The 15019-nt window shown below is 41.2% G+C and overlaps 3 protein-coding genes across 4 annotated transcripts; all 3 read left to right on the forward strand.

Annotated features, from left to right (window-relative positions):
- Nucleotides 1-2307: 2307 nt before the first annotated feature.
- LOC124185252 (general odorant-binding protein 83a-like) lies at nt 2308-3805 on the forward strand. The gene is made up of 5 exons (XM_046575823.1): nt 2308-2656; nt 2743-2818; nt 3054-3130; nt 3215-3388; nt 3573-3805. The coding sequence occupies exons 1-5, from the start codon at nt 2609-2611 to the stop codon at nt 3612-3614; spliced, it is 417 nt and encodes a 138-aa protein (XP_046431779.1). The 5' UTR covers nt 2308-2608; the 3' UTR covers nt 3615-3805.
- Nucleotides 3806-8575: 4770 nt separating this feature from the next.
- Nucleotides 8576-11215, forward strand: LOC124185249 (general odorant-binding protein 69a-like). 2 transcript variants are annotated; one of them, XM_046575815.1, is made up of 5 exons: nt 8577-9349; nt 9930-9990; nt 10462-10656; nt 10762-10826; nt 10969-11215. In XM_046575815.1, exons 1-5 carry the CDS (start codon nt 9296-9298, stop codon nt 10993-10995), a joined length of 402 nt encoding a protein of 133 aa, XP_046431771.1. In that variant the 5' UTR covers nt 8577-9295; the 3' UTR covers nt 10996-11215. The 2 variants fall into 2 exon arrangements, with proteins under 2 accessions (XP_046431770.1, XP_046431771.1); XM_046575814.1 differs by having other exon boundaries at nt 8576-9349; nt 10762-11215.
- A 646-nt stretch (nt 11216-11861) lies between these two features.
- Nucleotides 11862-13845, forward strand: LOC124185248. Its single transcript, XM_046575813.1, has 6 exons — nt 11862-12017; nt 12482-12542; nt 12914-13008; nt 13123-13225; nt 13541-13605; nt 13690-13845. The coding sequence occupies exons 1-6, from the start codon at nt 11865-11867 to the stop codon at nt 13714-13716; spliced, it is 504 nt and encodes a 167-aa protein (XP_046431769.1). The 5' UTR covers nt 11862-11864; the 3' UTR covers nt 13717-13845.
- Nucleotides 13846-15019: the final 1174 nt, after the last annotated feature.

A 15019-nucleotide genomic window follows, 5' to 3' on the forward strand; every position in this document is an offset into this window, starting at 1 on the left:
TTTTTATTTATCAGTAGCAAATTAAATCAATTTTTCTTATCAACACAAATTTATTTTCATTGGCTCCTTTGAGCCAATTCCACATTCCACAGAGCATCATCAAACAAAAATAAATCCACATTGTAGCTAGCTCCTAATTTACGTTGACACCGGTTGCACGTTACACGAGTTGGAATAAATTTTACGATATTCGTGCATAAGCTTGCGTGTTTCAATGGGTAAAAGAGAATATATTTGTTAAATTATAAGATTATACGTAACACAGTTGCGTTCAATACTACCTTTGTCCATAAATTTTATAAGCTGTATTGCACATCAAATCTACCCGAATATTTTCGCTAGCTAGAAAATAGCGGTTCCACACTGTTAACAGAATCACCTTTTTCCCCGCAAAATGGGACCACTTTCTGTCAACGAAATATGGGGGAGATTTGTCTCCTTCTATACCATGGCTAGAACCGCGAAGAAAGCGAGGCGAGAGAGAGAAAGAGAGTGAGAACAAGCGAAAGATTGACACTAAAGGAAGAAAAAGGTGCTTTCTTTGGAAACTTAGGTACGTTCGTTTGAGGTGAAAGTAAAGGTAGGTATACACGTGTATCCGTAATATTCTGTGACTCGTTGACTCGGGTCTAAGGGTATTGAGAATCGGCAGCTACGAAGGGGGATGAAAAGCGTAATCACATAAAATACATGGTGGTATTTCTCGGCACCATTGAAGACCGAAGGACGGAGAAAGCAGAGGACAAGCAGCTGTCACCGCAAAATTCCGGATCTTCTTTTACGAACACGCTGAATGGGGCTCGGTCTCTACGAAATATGATAGAGGAGCGAATGAAAACGCTCGACTATCGAGCCTTCCGATCTCAGAAGGGCCATTGAAGACAGGAATCGATTAAGCGTTGACTTTCCTGAATTCAATCGACCAATGTATAAAAGCAGAAACCGTGGTTTTCACGCTTAGTATGAATTTAATTCCAAATTCACTTTACTCGTAGTTTCCCATTCTGTAATTGATCGGTAACTGAACTGTTTCAAAGCATTCGAAAACATCTTGGTATCTTGGAGGAATTTTAATCCAGAAATAGACCTCGCGTTTGAAATCAGGACTTTCAGGTTGAACGGGTTCATGACTCAACTTGTAACGAATATCAGTGATTTGATTCTTTCTGTTTATTTAAAAGAAAAAACATGTCGCACGCTCCTGCAGCGAGCCTTGGGAGGATTTTCACGAAATAAGCAGGCTCGAGTTCTTACGCCTTGAAGAGTCTTAAAATAAAGATTGCATGGTGGAAAAAATGCGTCTTGTATCTTGGGGATTCTGGAACGGGGCCGTTGGGTTTCGAACCAAGTGTTATTTTTATAGGTCAAGTCACATTGCACATGTAACCTTGGACTAACAGGGACTGAATAAAGTGACGTGCTCGACTGATTGTGAGGATGAGTATCTTGTTGTAAGTGAAAAAAGCTGCAGAGATTATCAAACAGGAAATTGAATCAAGAGACCGTTTTTCCAAAACGGTTCTCACGTGACCAATTTGAAGTTGGTATGTAGTCCATACTCCCGTCTTAATCTAGCATGGGACATTCGCTTCGCCGCGTGAAATGTGAATATTATTTTCGCCCTGCGGGAATTTTATCGGAAAGCGAATATTTTTACAAACAACGGTAACTGAGCTCACGAATAGAGCTTTAAACTGATCGCGAGTTTAAAAGTATGGAAGAAGGTTCGTTGCGTTTGTCATGTTTTTTTCAAATGATTTCAGGACTTGTGTTTCATTCTCGATCAGACGGTTAAAATTTATTTTAAATCATCACCTTACCTTATTTACACAATTTATCAAATTAATTTCATATTTCCAGGTAGTACTCAATAGTTATTTTTTTATTCAACTACGCGTACAGTCTCCAGCGTGGCGATTGCAGTTCGTGATTATATCTGAGAAATACAGTCGTTTTTAACACGAGGGAAAAATCGTGGTCAGCTTTTTACGATCCATTTTTTTAACAAGTGACGGGGAGCGATCTTTTACGAAACGGGTAAGTGTAGTCTGGGCTAAAAAGGCGTTTTGGAAAATTTTTTTACGAAAATATTGAGTATACCCGGTTAATGGAATAAAAACTCGTTAACGATGGCCGCCGGTTATACAACCCATCCCATTTCGATTCTCATTTAGCAACACATTAGCATACACGACAATGTTGTAGAACACGTTATTCATAGTTACGAGAATGAAGCTTAATTATCCATTATAAAATACCACATTCCATTTGTCATCAACAGATAAATGAGTTCTGAAACGATCGTTGTAGAACAATTCATTTGTAATCACTTTTATGGACGGTTGAAAGTACAAGTCCAGTTGCACCCGATGGGTGATTATGCCTAGAAAAACAAGCCGATTTCCATCGATATTTGCCATCGCAACGTGACAGTTTGATTTTTTAAAAGCATAATTTGTTAACTTGACGATCACGACCTCGAGTCATTTGGTATAAAAGCATGGGTACCCAAATGTGAAAGCCAGTTCTGCTTACGAAGAGCAAACGTTCAATCGAAGTTGCGTTGCTGGTAAATCGATAACGTTCCTTTACGGACCCAACAAACAAGATGAACTACTTACTTTCCGGGTTTGCCTGCCTGTTTATTGTAACGCAGGTAAGAATTCAAAGTCATCCCCTCGTAGAGGGATTAAAATCTATAATTCGATTACCATTTTAATATGTGAGGATTTTTATTTTCAGATAGTCGGTGCAGAAGCAATTGACCATCATCTGGAAATCAGGCAAAAGTGTTTCGCCGAACATGGTTTGGAACATGGTAAAGCAACATATTGCGATATTCTTCAATATACCTACTATTAAATTCAATTTGTCAGTCGTTTTTTAAAATACTTTCGGAGCGGGCAAGAAAATTTTTGGCAAGTTCGCAGTACTGAAACACAATGAAATCTGCATCTGGTTCTTATCTCAGTTAATTCAAATGCAACATGCAAGTCTAAATCGCTGATAAAACTGGTTTTAATCTTTCTTTTTCCACGCATTCGAAAATCCAGCATCAGGAAGCGCGGCGTATTTCGAAAATCCAAAGTCAAAGTGCTACCTGAAATGTTTCTTCGAGCACAACAAATTGGTAATTTGATCATGACCCGCAATCATCGAGTAAGTAATAATTTATTTCACCTTCCAATTGTTCATCGTCTCTTCTCGTCCTTAGTTCCATGCAAACGGTGATTTTGACATCGCCGCGGCACTCGTGCTGGTCGACGAGTCAATTCGCGATCAGGCGAGACCATTGGGGGAAAAATGTGCGGGCGAGCACAACAAAATTGCGGATAGATGCGAGAAGGCGTACGAAGTGATGAAGTGCTTCTTCAAGGCATCTCCAGAGGTGAGTCGTTTGCGCTTTAAAAAAATTTTCAACGCAATACGAAGTCAAAAGAGGTCAAGAAAATGGTTAAAAATCGTGAGAGATAAAATTTGTAGTCCCAGGAATATTGTTTGATGGGAAATCTGTGTTCAGTTTGGATGTTTGTCAAGCTTCGTTATTCAACAATTCGTCATCGTTGTTTCAGCTCTTCCCACACCTGGGAGTATTCGAGCCCCCTCACGCCTGAAGATCAACGACGCGAATAAAACAAAAACACTGAACAGGATTTATCGATAGTTCTCGAGTAGCAGCCTGGAATCTCTTTTTTTATTTTATTTTCTTCTTATCTTCATTACTTATTCTGATAACACGATGATGCTGATATGATATTTTGCCCTCTAATTATACCCAAGTAATAAAGTATATTTCAAATTCAAACCATGCGGTACAAATTAATATTGGTTTTATTTTAGTTTAGAGTAGTATTAGGATTTAGTCGAAATAATTGATATCGCACTGAAAGAGTGAGAGGAAATTTCCGAAAGAAGTCAGAGAGTTTAATTAGCGTATGAAACGTAAGGGTTTCAGCACACCGATTCGGAGAAGTTTTATAAAAATTTCCGACGCTTGCGAAAAAATCAGTAATTTCCTGGAATGGGTTTGATAAAGCAGAACCATTACCAGGTATTAGCACACGATGCGATTCGCTGGGGATTTTCATCCCAACGGATGGTAGGCTTCCGTTGATCGATAACTTACCCGCGGCGTTTGAGAAATTCTTCATCGATCCCGCAAGGATGATGTTTCGCAAGCTACAGTTCGTGCTTTCCTGGACTTCGATCAACGGATGCTAATTAATTATTTTTGTCAGCGGAGAGACTGATGAGCCCAATAATTCCTCTTATTTAAGCCACGCTTTCGCTAATTCGGAATCCGGGCGAGTCGGAGGTGTACCTAAATTAGTTGAGTCGTCAGAAGAAGGAACCCCTCGACGAAGTTTGAATTAGAGATCGGCAATCACATAATGTGTTTTCAAAACTTTGCTTGATACGTTCAATTCCGAGTACAGACATAACAGCGCTAATGATAGTTGACGATGACTCGATATTGAAATAACAATGAAAATAAAAACATCCGAGCAAATAAATCTGTGGTTTTGAAAAAAAATTGGAAATTGTGATGTTTGAAATTTCTCTAAAATAAAATATCTCAATAACTTGGCTTATACAAGATTTATTCTCAGCCGCTTAATTCGAAGATCAAATCTCAGGGATATACGTAGGCAGCCTCTCTCCGACGGAGAATGAGAGTAAGAAGAAAAAAGGAAAACGAAAAAAACATGAATACACGATCGAAAATAAATGGGATTCAGACGATGAGGAATGGAGTCGTCGGTGAAAGTGGAAAGGATATAGAAAGGGGAGAGAATAAGAAAATTATATCTGGTAGCCACGTCGTGTTGACGTTTAACGACGGCGACAAGAAGGCAAAATACTTTTGGATATATTTTCATTTTGAATGAAAACCAAGGCGTGGATATAATATATACACTTATAATATTCCTCGAGTCGGTGACTCGGCTGGTTTTCCGATACCGAAAATCGGCGGCTGTATAAGTCGGGGGGGGCGAAAAGCGTAATAACAGAAAATACAATGTGACGTTTGTCCGGGACATCTGAGCGAAAGTAAAGCTGATGGTGGATATGTATGTCTCTAATATACGAAATTAATATTTTTTTTCTTATTATTTGAAAATTTGAGGTTTTTGCCATACCATTTGAATGGTTTATCATTTTTTTTCTTTTATTTTTGAAGATACGATAATGAACACAAAATACTTTTATACGTTTTCCCATGTCCTCAAAAATTTTTGCTTGACATATTTTTTGATGATGTTATTAGGTTCTGAATTAATCGGCTTAACTCTTTTTTTACTACGATCTCGGGGGTTCATTGAAAAATTATTATCACCATTCGATTCAGCGCCATCGAATTATCCTTAAATCAAGTCTCCGGATTCACATAATTCACGTATAATTTTCAAGCACAATTTTCCCGCCACCAAATTACCTTACGATTAAACTTCATTGATATATCCACAACAATTTACAATTTTTCAATCCCTTTACGGGATCGTTTGCCTTTTCCGGATGCATTATCACAGCCCGTTGCTGTGAAAACGTTGTAGGAAAAAAACCAGAAGCTATTTGCACGTGTTATTTGCCTGCTGGTAACAAAATGCCAAAAGAATCATGGCTGAATACAGCCAGTCTCTAGGTACATACAGTGTAAATGCGGCTGTTATACAATTCACGAGGCAACGAGCGGTTTATTGTGAATCTACCTAGGTATACATATACGCTGTGTTACGCAATCATTGCGGAGATTACCGCTGTCTGTGTAATTAGATAATTGAAAGGGAACACGATGGACGCCGCTGTAGTTTGTCGGGGGGATTTTTGTGCGATAAGAACGTTTAAATTTTCCAGCATTAGATAGACAGTTTCGAAAATAAACGTATCGCACAATGGAGGGAATATTTCCTATTGACCGACGATTCTGAAAAAGGACTCGATCGTTTCGCTGATCTTTGGCCAACAAAGTTTGCTGATTCATCCTCGAGTAAAAATATTCTAACTGACTGCGAATTAAAATCATTCGATGATATTTCCTGAATTCTTACGCGCGTGAGACGATTAATTTAGATAACCTGAAACGAGTAAAAAAAAAAAATTGTCATTTTGCACGTAAATATTTTTTGAATTCTCTAGTTCGTAGCTGCGGGAAAGTTTTTCAACGCATATCCGACAGACTGCAGATCATATCGAATCACGCTGTAAGGTGCATGCAGCTCTTTGAGTCGTTGCTCAAACTTCCGGATAATGGGAAGAGTAGAGGATTAATACCGCAAGCAGGAGATTGCGTGTCTCGAGTATCAGAATTGAAAACTTGGAGGTTCTGCACCGGGCGTGGGTATCGAAAATGACTGATAACGGGACGGTTGTTAAAGCGTGTCTATCGCAATTTACATGAGTAATTATCAAATTTTTTATCCCGGTGGATACGACGCGCGGAATTTTTGCATGTCCTGCAATATTTCATCCCGCACATCAGCCCCGCTGTACGTTTGAAAATTTTTCTATCCGAATTCACCGATAAATTGTTGAACGGCATTTCCCGGGAGTCGAGATCCAATGATTGGAATTTTTAGGAAATCACACCGCACTGAGAATCGTTTTTTTCTTTTCTTTTTTTTTTTTTTTGCAAAATCTGTCGTTTCAATTTAGTTGGCAGTTGGTAAAAGATGAATAAAACCAGCCGTGCAAACTAATTTCCCAGGACACGCAAACAGCTGCGAGTGTAATCGGTAACGATAAAATAACGCCGGCAACAAAACTCCACAGCAGCATTCTAAGTACAATTCTGCACTTTGCTTTCGTAATAAATCACCGGCATATCGCGTGCAATGCGTTTTTGTCCATTTATCACGGGCATTAGTATTTTTTCGACTTGTATTATAGAACCGGAGAGACGTAACGTGACGTAACGTTGAAACGCATGTGGCAATTTTATCATCCCCGCGATACGCTGGAATCTCGAGCACACCCAGCTGGGTAATTAGATATGCATTTCCCTTCAGAGAGGGGGAGGGGGGGGGGGGGGGCGTGAAGGTGGTCGCAATGGAATCTGACGGCGGGGCTGCATACGTACAAAAGCTATCATCTGCTCCGGTTGGCTCGAGGCGAATCTTGGCTAACAATGGTGATGGAAAAAGAGGATACGAGGGTTTAGACTCACCGTTTAAAATGGCGACTCTATGACGCAGCGGCTATATTTCCTCGAGTTGAGAATCCTGCGGGCTTACAACTGTCCGATATTTGCACCGCGTGTCCAACGGTAGAGTGAACAGGGGTTTTTCACACCGGAACGCATTCGGCGGACGTAACTCGATCCTTACTCTTTTGCACCCTCTTGAAATTCAGAGGCTGGCAAAACTCAGGTCTAGAATCGAAATTTGACCCTTTTCCACCGGAGTCGGGAGTCCTTCACCGTGTAGCCGAATGGCCTGAAAAAGGTACAGGTAATGGAAAAGGGTGAAAATGGGCGAGGAACGTGCGGCGAAATTTCGCGACCGTCGATGAATGCAGATTGGAATGATTACGGTCCGCCTGCTTCCTCGTTCCGCTCGCATTCTTTCTTTCGATCGTCGACGAGTTTTAATCACGTCACTTACCTACGACTAGGCAGTAGAAAATGATCATGATAGTTTGGGGAAAAAAATTTATCTGCTTGCGAAATATACGCATACCTTTCTATAGACATTTTGCGTGCAGTTGATGCGCGTTCAGTGTATTTCATACGATTTCATCGAAATACGGTATTATATCACCAGACCATTAAATGCGTGTCATCGTTCCTGAGGCAATTTCATCGTCGCACCCTGAGATAATCATTGAGAAACGAGCAGATTGTTTCTAAGAATCTCACATCTCCACCGATTTCCGAATGGAAATTTTACGAAAAATATAATTCAACGTTTGATTGAATCGTCCTCGGATATTAAGACGGATCATGCGTATGGACGTGATTTAAAGACACGAAAACACATTAGAAAACGGATATTTCATAGCTATGAAAATAGACTGTGGACAGATATCTATTATCGGCTAGTCGATAATTGTTACGTCAACAACAGGCAAAATAATCTATTTATAGCCAGCTGCGCTTTCATTTGTTCCGGCTTAAGAAATCATAATTAATTCGAATTTAACGCGTTTCTTATATTTTTGTCATAAAGCACGTTATTAGAGTTTGATGTAAAAGCAGAACATCGAATTCCGATTCCATATCAACACGGTCTATTCATCGCATTTAAATCCTACCGACCCGTCAAAACGATGAAGTGCTTACTTTCGATTTGCGCCTCGGCCTGTCTTCTGCTTCGGGTAAGCAATTATCGGTATTAAACTTTCCCGTGTTGTCGAACTATCTTTAAATAAAAAATTTCATCGTGGCAGGCGAACATCGCGCTGTGCAGGGCAGACTGGTCTGAAACACGGTAGTAGAACGCAGAACGTTTCACGCAATTCCAAGCCCAATTTTCAATTTTGCCATACGAGCAGTCTTGTAGTAATAATAATAATAACGATAATGACATCTGGTGACCACTCAGTCATTAAAATGAAACCTTCCTGTAATTACCGTTGTTCGAATTAGTAGCAGACTAGCGTACAACGGCTCTGACTCACGATTTACAAGTGATAAAACATAGTGAACTGGTTCTCGTCGGTCGATCCGCGGCTGGCTTGTCTAAAAAATTAACACACAATAAAAAATCTTGATTTTGTTCACCTCGTTTAATGTCATCGATGCAAACCTCTCGGTCTTTGGCCTTTATCGCCGGAAAAACATCGCTAATTGACTTTAGTCTGATTCAGTCCGCCAAGTTCCGTAGAGCAGAATAAGAGAAATTAAGCACCTGGTTAGTATAATATGCTCCAAATTAAAAAAAAAAACAACAATAATTGAAGTGGAACCAATTCATCAAAACAGATGAGCGCAAAACTGCCTGAGCATTGATTTTGGTTGTTTAAAAACCATACTTACGCTATCTCCGTGCAAGCGGAACGAAAACGAGCTGAGAGTCGGAGCGAGAAACGAGGGTATAGGAATTATTTATGCGTCATCCGCTTGTTGTTTGGCGTCGTAAAATCCGATTTGCGCAAACCGAACGATAACGCATCGCCGTATAAAGTATGCGAAACGCACGGGCGGATAGAAACGACGTTAATTACGGTAGGTAATGAATCGGCTCGGATGTGCGACGCGTGCAGTTCGGATTTAATTGAATCTGGAATTGCACCTGAGTTAGCTGACTGTTCTCTCATTCGAAATCGAGGGAATCACGGGTTTGAATCAGGCTGAACAATGAGGGGCCCGACGAGTGTCTTCATCCTGATCCTCTTCGCGGCAATTCTCCAGGTACGGATATAAACCAAGAAAGCCGAGTAATCGAAAGAGCTCGCAAAGTAGCTCACAAAGGGAAATAGCGAATTAAAACGAGACGTCGAGATCCTCTTGTTGAGCAAAATTGTACGATTATTCGTCCGCAATTAGAGTTTGAAAGACGAGGAGCCAGGCGCTGCGCAATGCGAGGCTTGACGGGTCGGTCGGATGTTTGTCGCGCAGTTTCAAACACGGTCGAGGGAGTACAAACATTATTTTCGGTTTGTCGACGAAGCCTAATCGCGAGTGCAATTAAGGCAATTGGCAATTTGAGCAGAGGACATATCATCTCGTCTCGCAGCCCTCTACGCCGCAAGCACGATCGTAATACACGTTCGGATAGACCGTTTCAAGGAGAACATCCGTACCCACGCGCCCGTAAAATATCCACCGTATTTTACATTCTTACACGTACATACGCGCACCTGGATACAGGCGCAAGTACAAGACACGCGTCGTTGCGATAGAAAATTTCACAACGCTCGCAATCATCGGCGCGACGAGCTTGAGCCAAGGTATTTCAGGTATTCAGGCCCTTTTCCTTTTCCGCTTACAGACCCAGCAGGCGGAGGCTAACGTGAGGAAGGAGTGTCGCAGGGCGAGCGGCGTCTCCTGGGGTAAGGAAGGAAATAAATAAATCGGCATCCCATTATAGTCCTAGTTTGACCCTTCGCTATCGGGTCGACGACCGAAAGCGGTATTGTCCAGTTAAGCCAATAACGAAGCGAGCAGTTACGTGGCCGTTAACTACAATCCTCCACCGACGAATCAGCCGCTCCGCTTGCTCGAATGCCCCGTGCATCACGCTGTGCCGTGGCCTAGTTGACGCTCTGCAGACGACCGAAAGACCGGATGCCGTCGTGATTGAGACACAGAATTGGCAATATACATAATATCTTTACCGAGACTTTATTCCACCCAACGTATCAGCCCGGTCCTCGGCAGATTTCGCAATTGCCGTTCAATTTGCCTGCCGCTCGATTTGTTTCTTATTTTTATGATTATTTTTTTCATTTCGAACCCCACCTCGCCGACCTAGAACTACGGGAAATTGGAGGCAGAGAAAAATTCCTTCGATTTTTCCCCAGCTTCCCTGAAGCGGTTGAAGAAAGGCAACTTTGAGGAAATCGACCCGAAATTGAAATGCTACCTGAAATGCTTCATGGTTAAGAACGGAATTATGAGCGAGGACAACGAGATAGAGATTGAAAACACCATGAGGCATTTGCCGAGGAAGTTGCAGAGCGGATCGCGCGAAATACTCGAGAGATGCAAAACTATGCGTAAGTTATTCGGCGCGTCGGAACCAGGCGATTATTATAACCCTTCGTATCCCGTCACCTTTGCACTGCGCTCCGATTTCAATCGATAATTAATTACCGATGCAGGTGGCGAGGATTCGTGTGACACGGCTTTCCAGATAGCCAAATGCTACATCACGGCACATCCAGAGGTGAGAAAGAGACTTTCGACGCAGGGTGGTACGAGTAGAAAAAGTCTCGCGTTGGTCAGACGGGGATATTCAGCTTCAAACCGAGAGATCGGCGTTCCGAAAGGATTCTCCAAGCTGTAACGCTTCGTGTATTCGCTTGCAGGTATTGCGGAGGGTCGCTTTGGTCTGAAGAACTCGCGATTCGGCTGGAACGTTGTTTGAACATTTGAAAAAACGATACCCTTTGGTGCGAGAGGAGATAAATCTGTACGATATTTGCTTGACCAGCCGTTGATTGCCAGTCCGAATCGTTGAACCAGCAAAAACATGAATCCGAATCTAATCCATCATCCTTGAAACGAAACCCTCAAACCGTGGAGCAAAAGCAAGTGAAATAAATTTCAAACGGATGCTTCTGGTTTTTTTCTTTTCCACAACGGCAGTAATTAGGTCAATTACTGAATTTTTTTTTCCATACTCGTCACAAGTCTGCTTTCAGGTATAAGTTGTCCCATTTTTCTTTACCATGTACTAAAAACGAGCACTGAATCTAGGTTTCGATGAGAGAAAAAAATTCTCTTTATCGAAGCAATAAATATCGCGTGACGAAGGAAAATGAAAATTGTTTCCGATATTGATCTTGAATTAGAATATCAAAAGTATATTCTGGTCCCAGATTTGAAAAGGAGTTTCGATCGAAAATGAAGCGACGGTGTGGGAATGAGCCTAGAAGTCGCAATCGCGGCTGTGATTGCCGTGCGATGGATCGAATTAGCGTGACTGTAAACGCGTGTACGAAGGTACGAAGACTCGAATCTTTCCAAACGGGACAAAAGAGGTCGGTGAATTTAGTATGATGACCCTCATCTGCGCAAGGCTGCAGCGATGAGCTACATGTTAAATTATAACAAGCGAAAAAATTCAAGCCAATAACAACGTCGTGTCGAAGTTGAAGAGGCTCTGTGTGGGTGAAGCTTCGGTGTGGAATAGAGGAGCTTGCGAGTGTCCGTGTTTAACTGGCTAGGTACCCTTGTTTGTGCGAGTTGCGTAGGTGGATGGATGCGTGAGCGCGAATCCCTTATATATACACGCTTCAAAGGCCAAGAGTGCAACCAGAACAGATTTGACCACAGTCGACTGAACTTCGCGGTAACTAAAGTAAAGATGAATAAACTCGTGCTCATTGGAATTCTGTGCGTCTGTGTCGCCACGGTAAGTCCAATTTCTTAGTTTTTGCGTTACGATCCGAGGATATTTAATCGGGGATACCGCGGGAACTTTTCATCGGCGGATAAATTATTTCTGTGGAAAAACAAGAGAGTAATTGAAAGTTATTTAGAAATTTGAGGAATCTTATTACCCGGAGCTTGTGCAGCGGATTATTTTTTTCCCTAGCCACTCGGGGATTCAGCTTGCAATTAGCATTGCGAAACGGTTTATAAAGCGCGTTTTTGTTATACTTCGAAAATTTATACTCCTCTCGTCTTCGTTGGCCAACCTACGCATAGATTCAATTATAACTTTGAGATTAGGGAGAAGCGCCGAAAGCACGGATGAGAGGGAAAATGTATTGCTGGATATCGAACGATCGGTTGAGATATAAATTATATTACCCGCATTTGCATGTATTGTACGTGAAATACACATGCCCGTCGCTATAAATCAGATATTTTCAGGCTCTAAAGCCGAGGGCAGATACGAAGGCGAAATGCTACGCTCAGACGGGACTTGCTGTCGGTAAGTAACGACCTGTTTAATTTACAATGAAAAAACGAAGCAGAAGAAAAAAAGACTGATGTACTTCTCAAAGATTTTTGATCCCGTCGAAAATTTGATACTTTCGAGTGCGCTTTTTGTACTGCTTTGTTATCGATTCCTTTGAAACAAAGTGACGAGAATGAGAAATTTATTATTAAATACATCGTGCGTTAAAAATTAGTCATGCAAAAATTAGTTTTCGTTTTCTCACGGAGTATGTAGTTCAAAGAAACAAAGTACCGGCACACAAATGTTTCTGTAAATGTTTGACTCCGTGAAATTAAGCCTATCCTCAGAGTTCCGTCGCTGCCGATCAACTGTAACGATAAAAATTCTTCTCGACTTTACAGACGACGTGAAAGCCATGAAAACCTCGACCCCGAAACCTGAACAACAGAAATTGATCGTCGAATACTTGGCCTGCTTCATGCAAGACCGCGCTATGGTGAGTTTTTTCCGCACAGAAGGAGCGTAAAAAAACAATCCGAGTGTAAAATTTAACAGACGATCCGATCATCCCGAAATCCTGTCTTATTTTGTCTACTTTACTTTTTTCCAGCTAACCGCCGACGGTGTGTTCAACGCTGACGCGTGCAAGAAGGAGATCCGCCCCGAGAACTCGGCCGCAGCAAATCCCGTCATCGATGCCTGCGCCGGAAAGCGTGAGTTTCTCATTGAAATTGGTGAAAAATAAAGTTGGAATTAAAATAAGAAGCGTCCCCGGTTTTGCGGGACGAGACGCTTGGGGGTTAAAATTTCGTTAAGCTTGTGTAGCAGCTGCGTTGCAGGCGCATGAATATTCAAACACTGTACGCGGACTCTTAAAAATCCGAATAATGGTCCAGAATTATTCACACGAGGTTTCGAGGTTCTTATGCTTGCTTTTCCCCGTTTCTCTCCCTCCTCCCCCCCTTGCCTTAATTTTATCTTCGATCTTCGCTGTTCTAACGAGGCGTGTATCAAACATTTATTTTTAGGTGGATCCACCGCCGTCGAGACAACCACCAAGCTCCTCAAGTGCCTCAAGGAAAAGGACACCAAGGTGAGTTTGAAAACTGTGACGTACTCACTTATCGGTCGGCGAACAATCGTTCAACCCTCTGAATTTATTTTACGACTGTTTCAGCTCCTGGAGAAATTGGACCTCTTCTAAACAACTTTCATCGCGGTTTAACCGTGATGTTAGGATGTCCGCATCGAGGCGCCGTTAAAAGTCCGATGCGAGTTGTATTTCATGTCTTATTAAAATAAATTGCTGAATTTCATATTCAAGCTCACTGAACGCGATCGATCTTCTTATTACCTCTCTGAAAAACCTTTCTTCCTCGATTATATTCCGTCATAGATTCAAGAGATGTGAATTTGACTCTTGTATGTTGTAAATATTATGGAATATGTATTTGTTATAACGATACTTCGACGATTTATAGATAGAAGAAGGGAAAAAAGAAACGGCTGGATGAACGAAACATGGAGCATAAAATTAAAAAAAAAGCTGACAAAACTAGAATAAACCAGAACACGCGCGCTGATTTGATTAATATTAGTTAGACCTGCGGCGGCGGATAAACTGTATATATACGTAGAGTATACTTATAACTGTACATAATTCCCCACGGGGCTGCCTTAGCACTTAAACAAATTACTTTATTGCAGGAATTGTTAACAAGGAGAATAATTGTAATTAGTTTGTGTGCAGTGAATATTACCAAATAGTCTCATCTTCGCCACGCCGCTTTTGTCGTTTCGCATACACGGCTGGTGTGTTTAATGAAAATGTCAAATTCAGGATACCCAGCTTTCGAGTTTGACGATTTCGCATGGTTTTCGATTTGACCGTCGGCGTGAAAATTGACAAAAAAAAAATTCGAGTCCGAAAACGGACGAAGTCCGTTATGAAATAAAAATGATGGCGCTTTCTGTGCCTCGAATTGAATGAAAATAAAACGATAAAACAAATTAAACGAAAACCTAACAATAATTGAACAGGAAGCTTCGGATGAGTTGTGAAAGTGAATTAATGAAATTGAATTATCACAATGACTCGCGGAACGTAATTAGAATTATTCACATTTTCCTCGAAATAATTGCAAGTAATATTTCTCCGCGGAGTTTTTGCATTTTTCAACCGTTCCAATTATAAAAACCTCCGGATATTACGACCCCACAGGATTCACCTGCGACCCAAATCTTATTTCCGAGTTGCTAATTTCGAAACATCGCGTAAATTATCTGTTGAAAAAAGAGCTCTCGCGATTCTTATTCACCTACCCTCCTATCAGAGTGAGATTAAATTTTTTAATCTTTTCGAATATATTTTCACAGCAGGAAAACGCGTATTGTTCGATTCAATTTGTCGTCCGTTCTCGGTCGCGGAATAATTGTTAGCGCGTCCGTACAAGCATACGTACAGAATTGCCTGCAGTGGTGAAATAAAATAAAAAATCGGACAAAAC

The sequence above is a fragment of the Neodiprion fabricii genome, chromosome 6 (assembly GCF_021155785.1).
Source record: "Neodiprion fabricii isolate iyNeoFabr1 chromosome 6, iyNeoFabr1.1, whole genome shotgun sequence".
Taxonomy (NCBI): domain Eukaryota; kingdom Metazoa; phylum Arthropoda; class Insecta; order Hymenoptera; family Diprionidae; genus Neodiprion; species Neodiprion fabricii.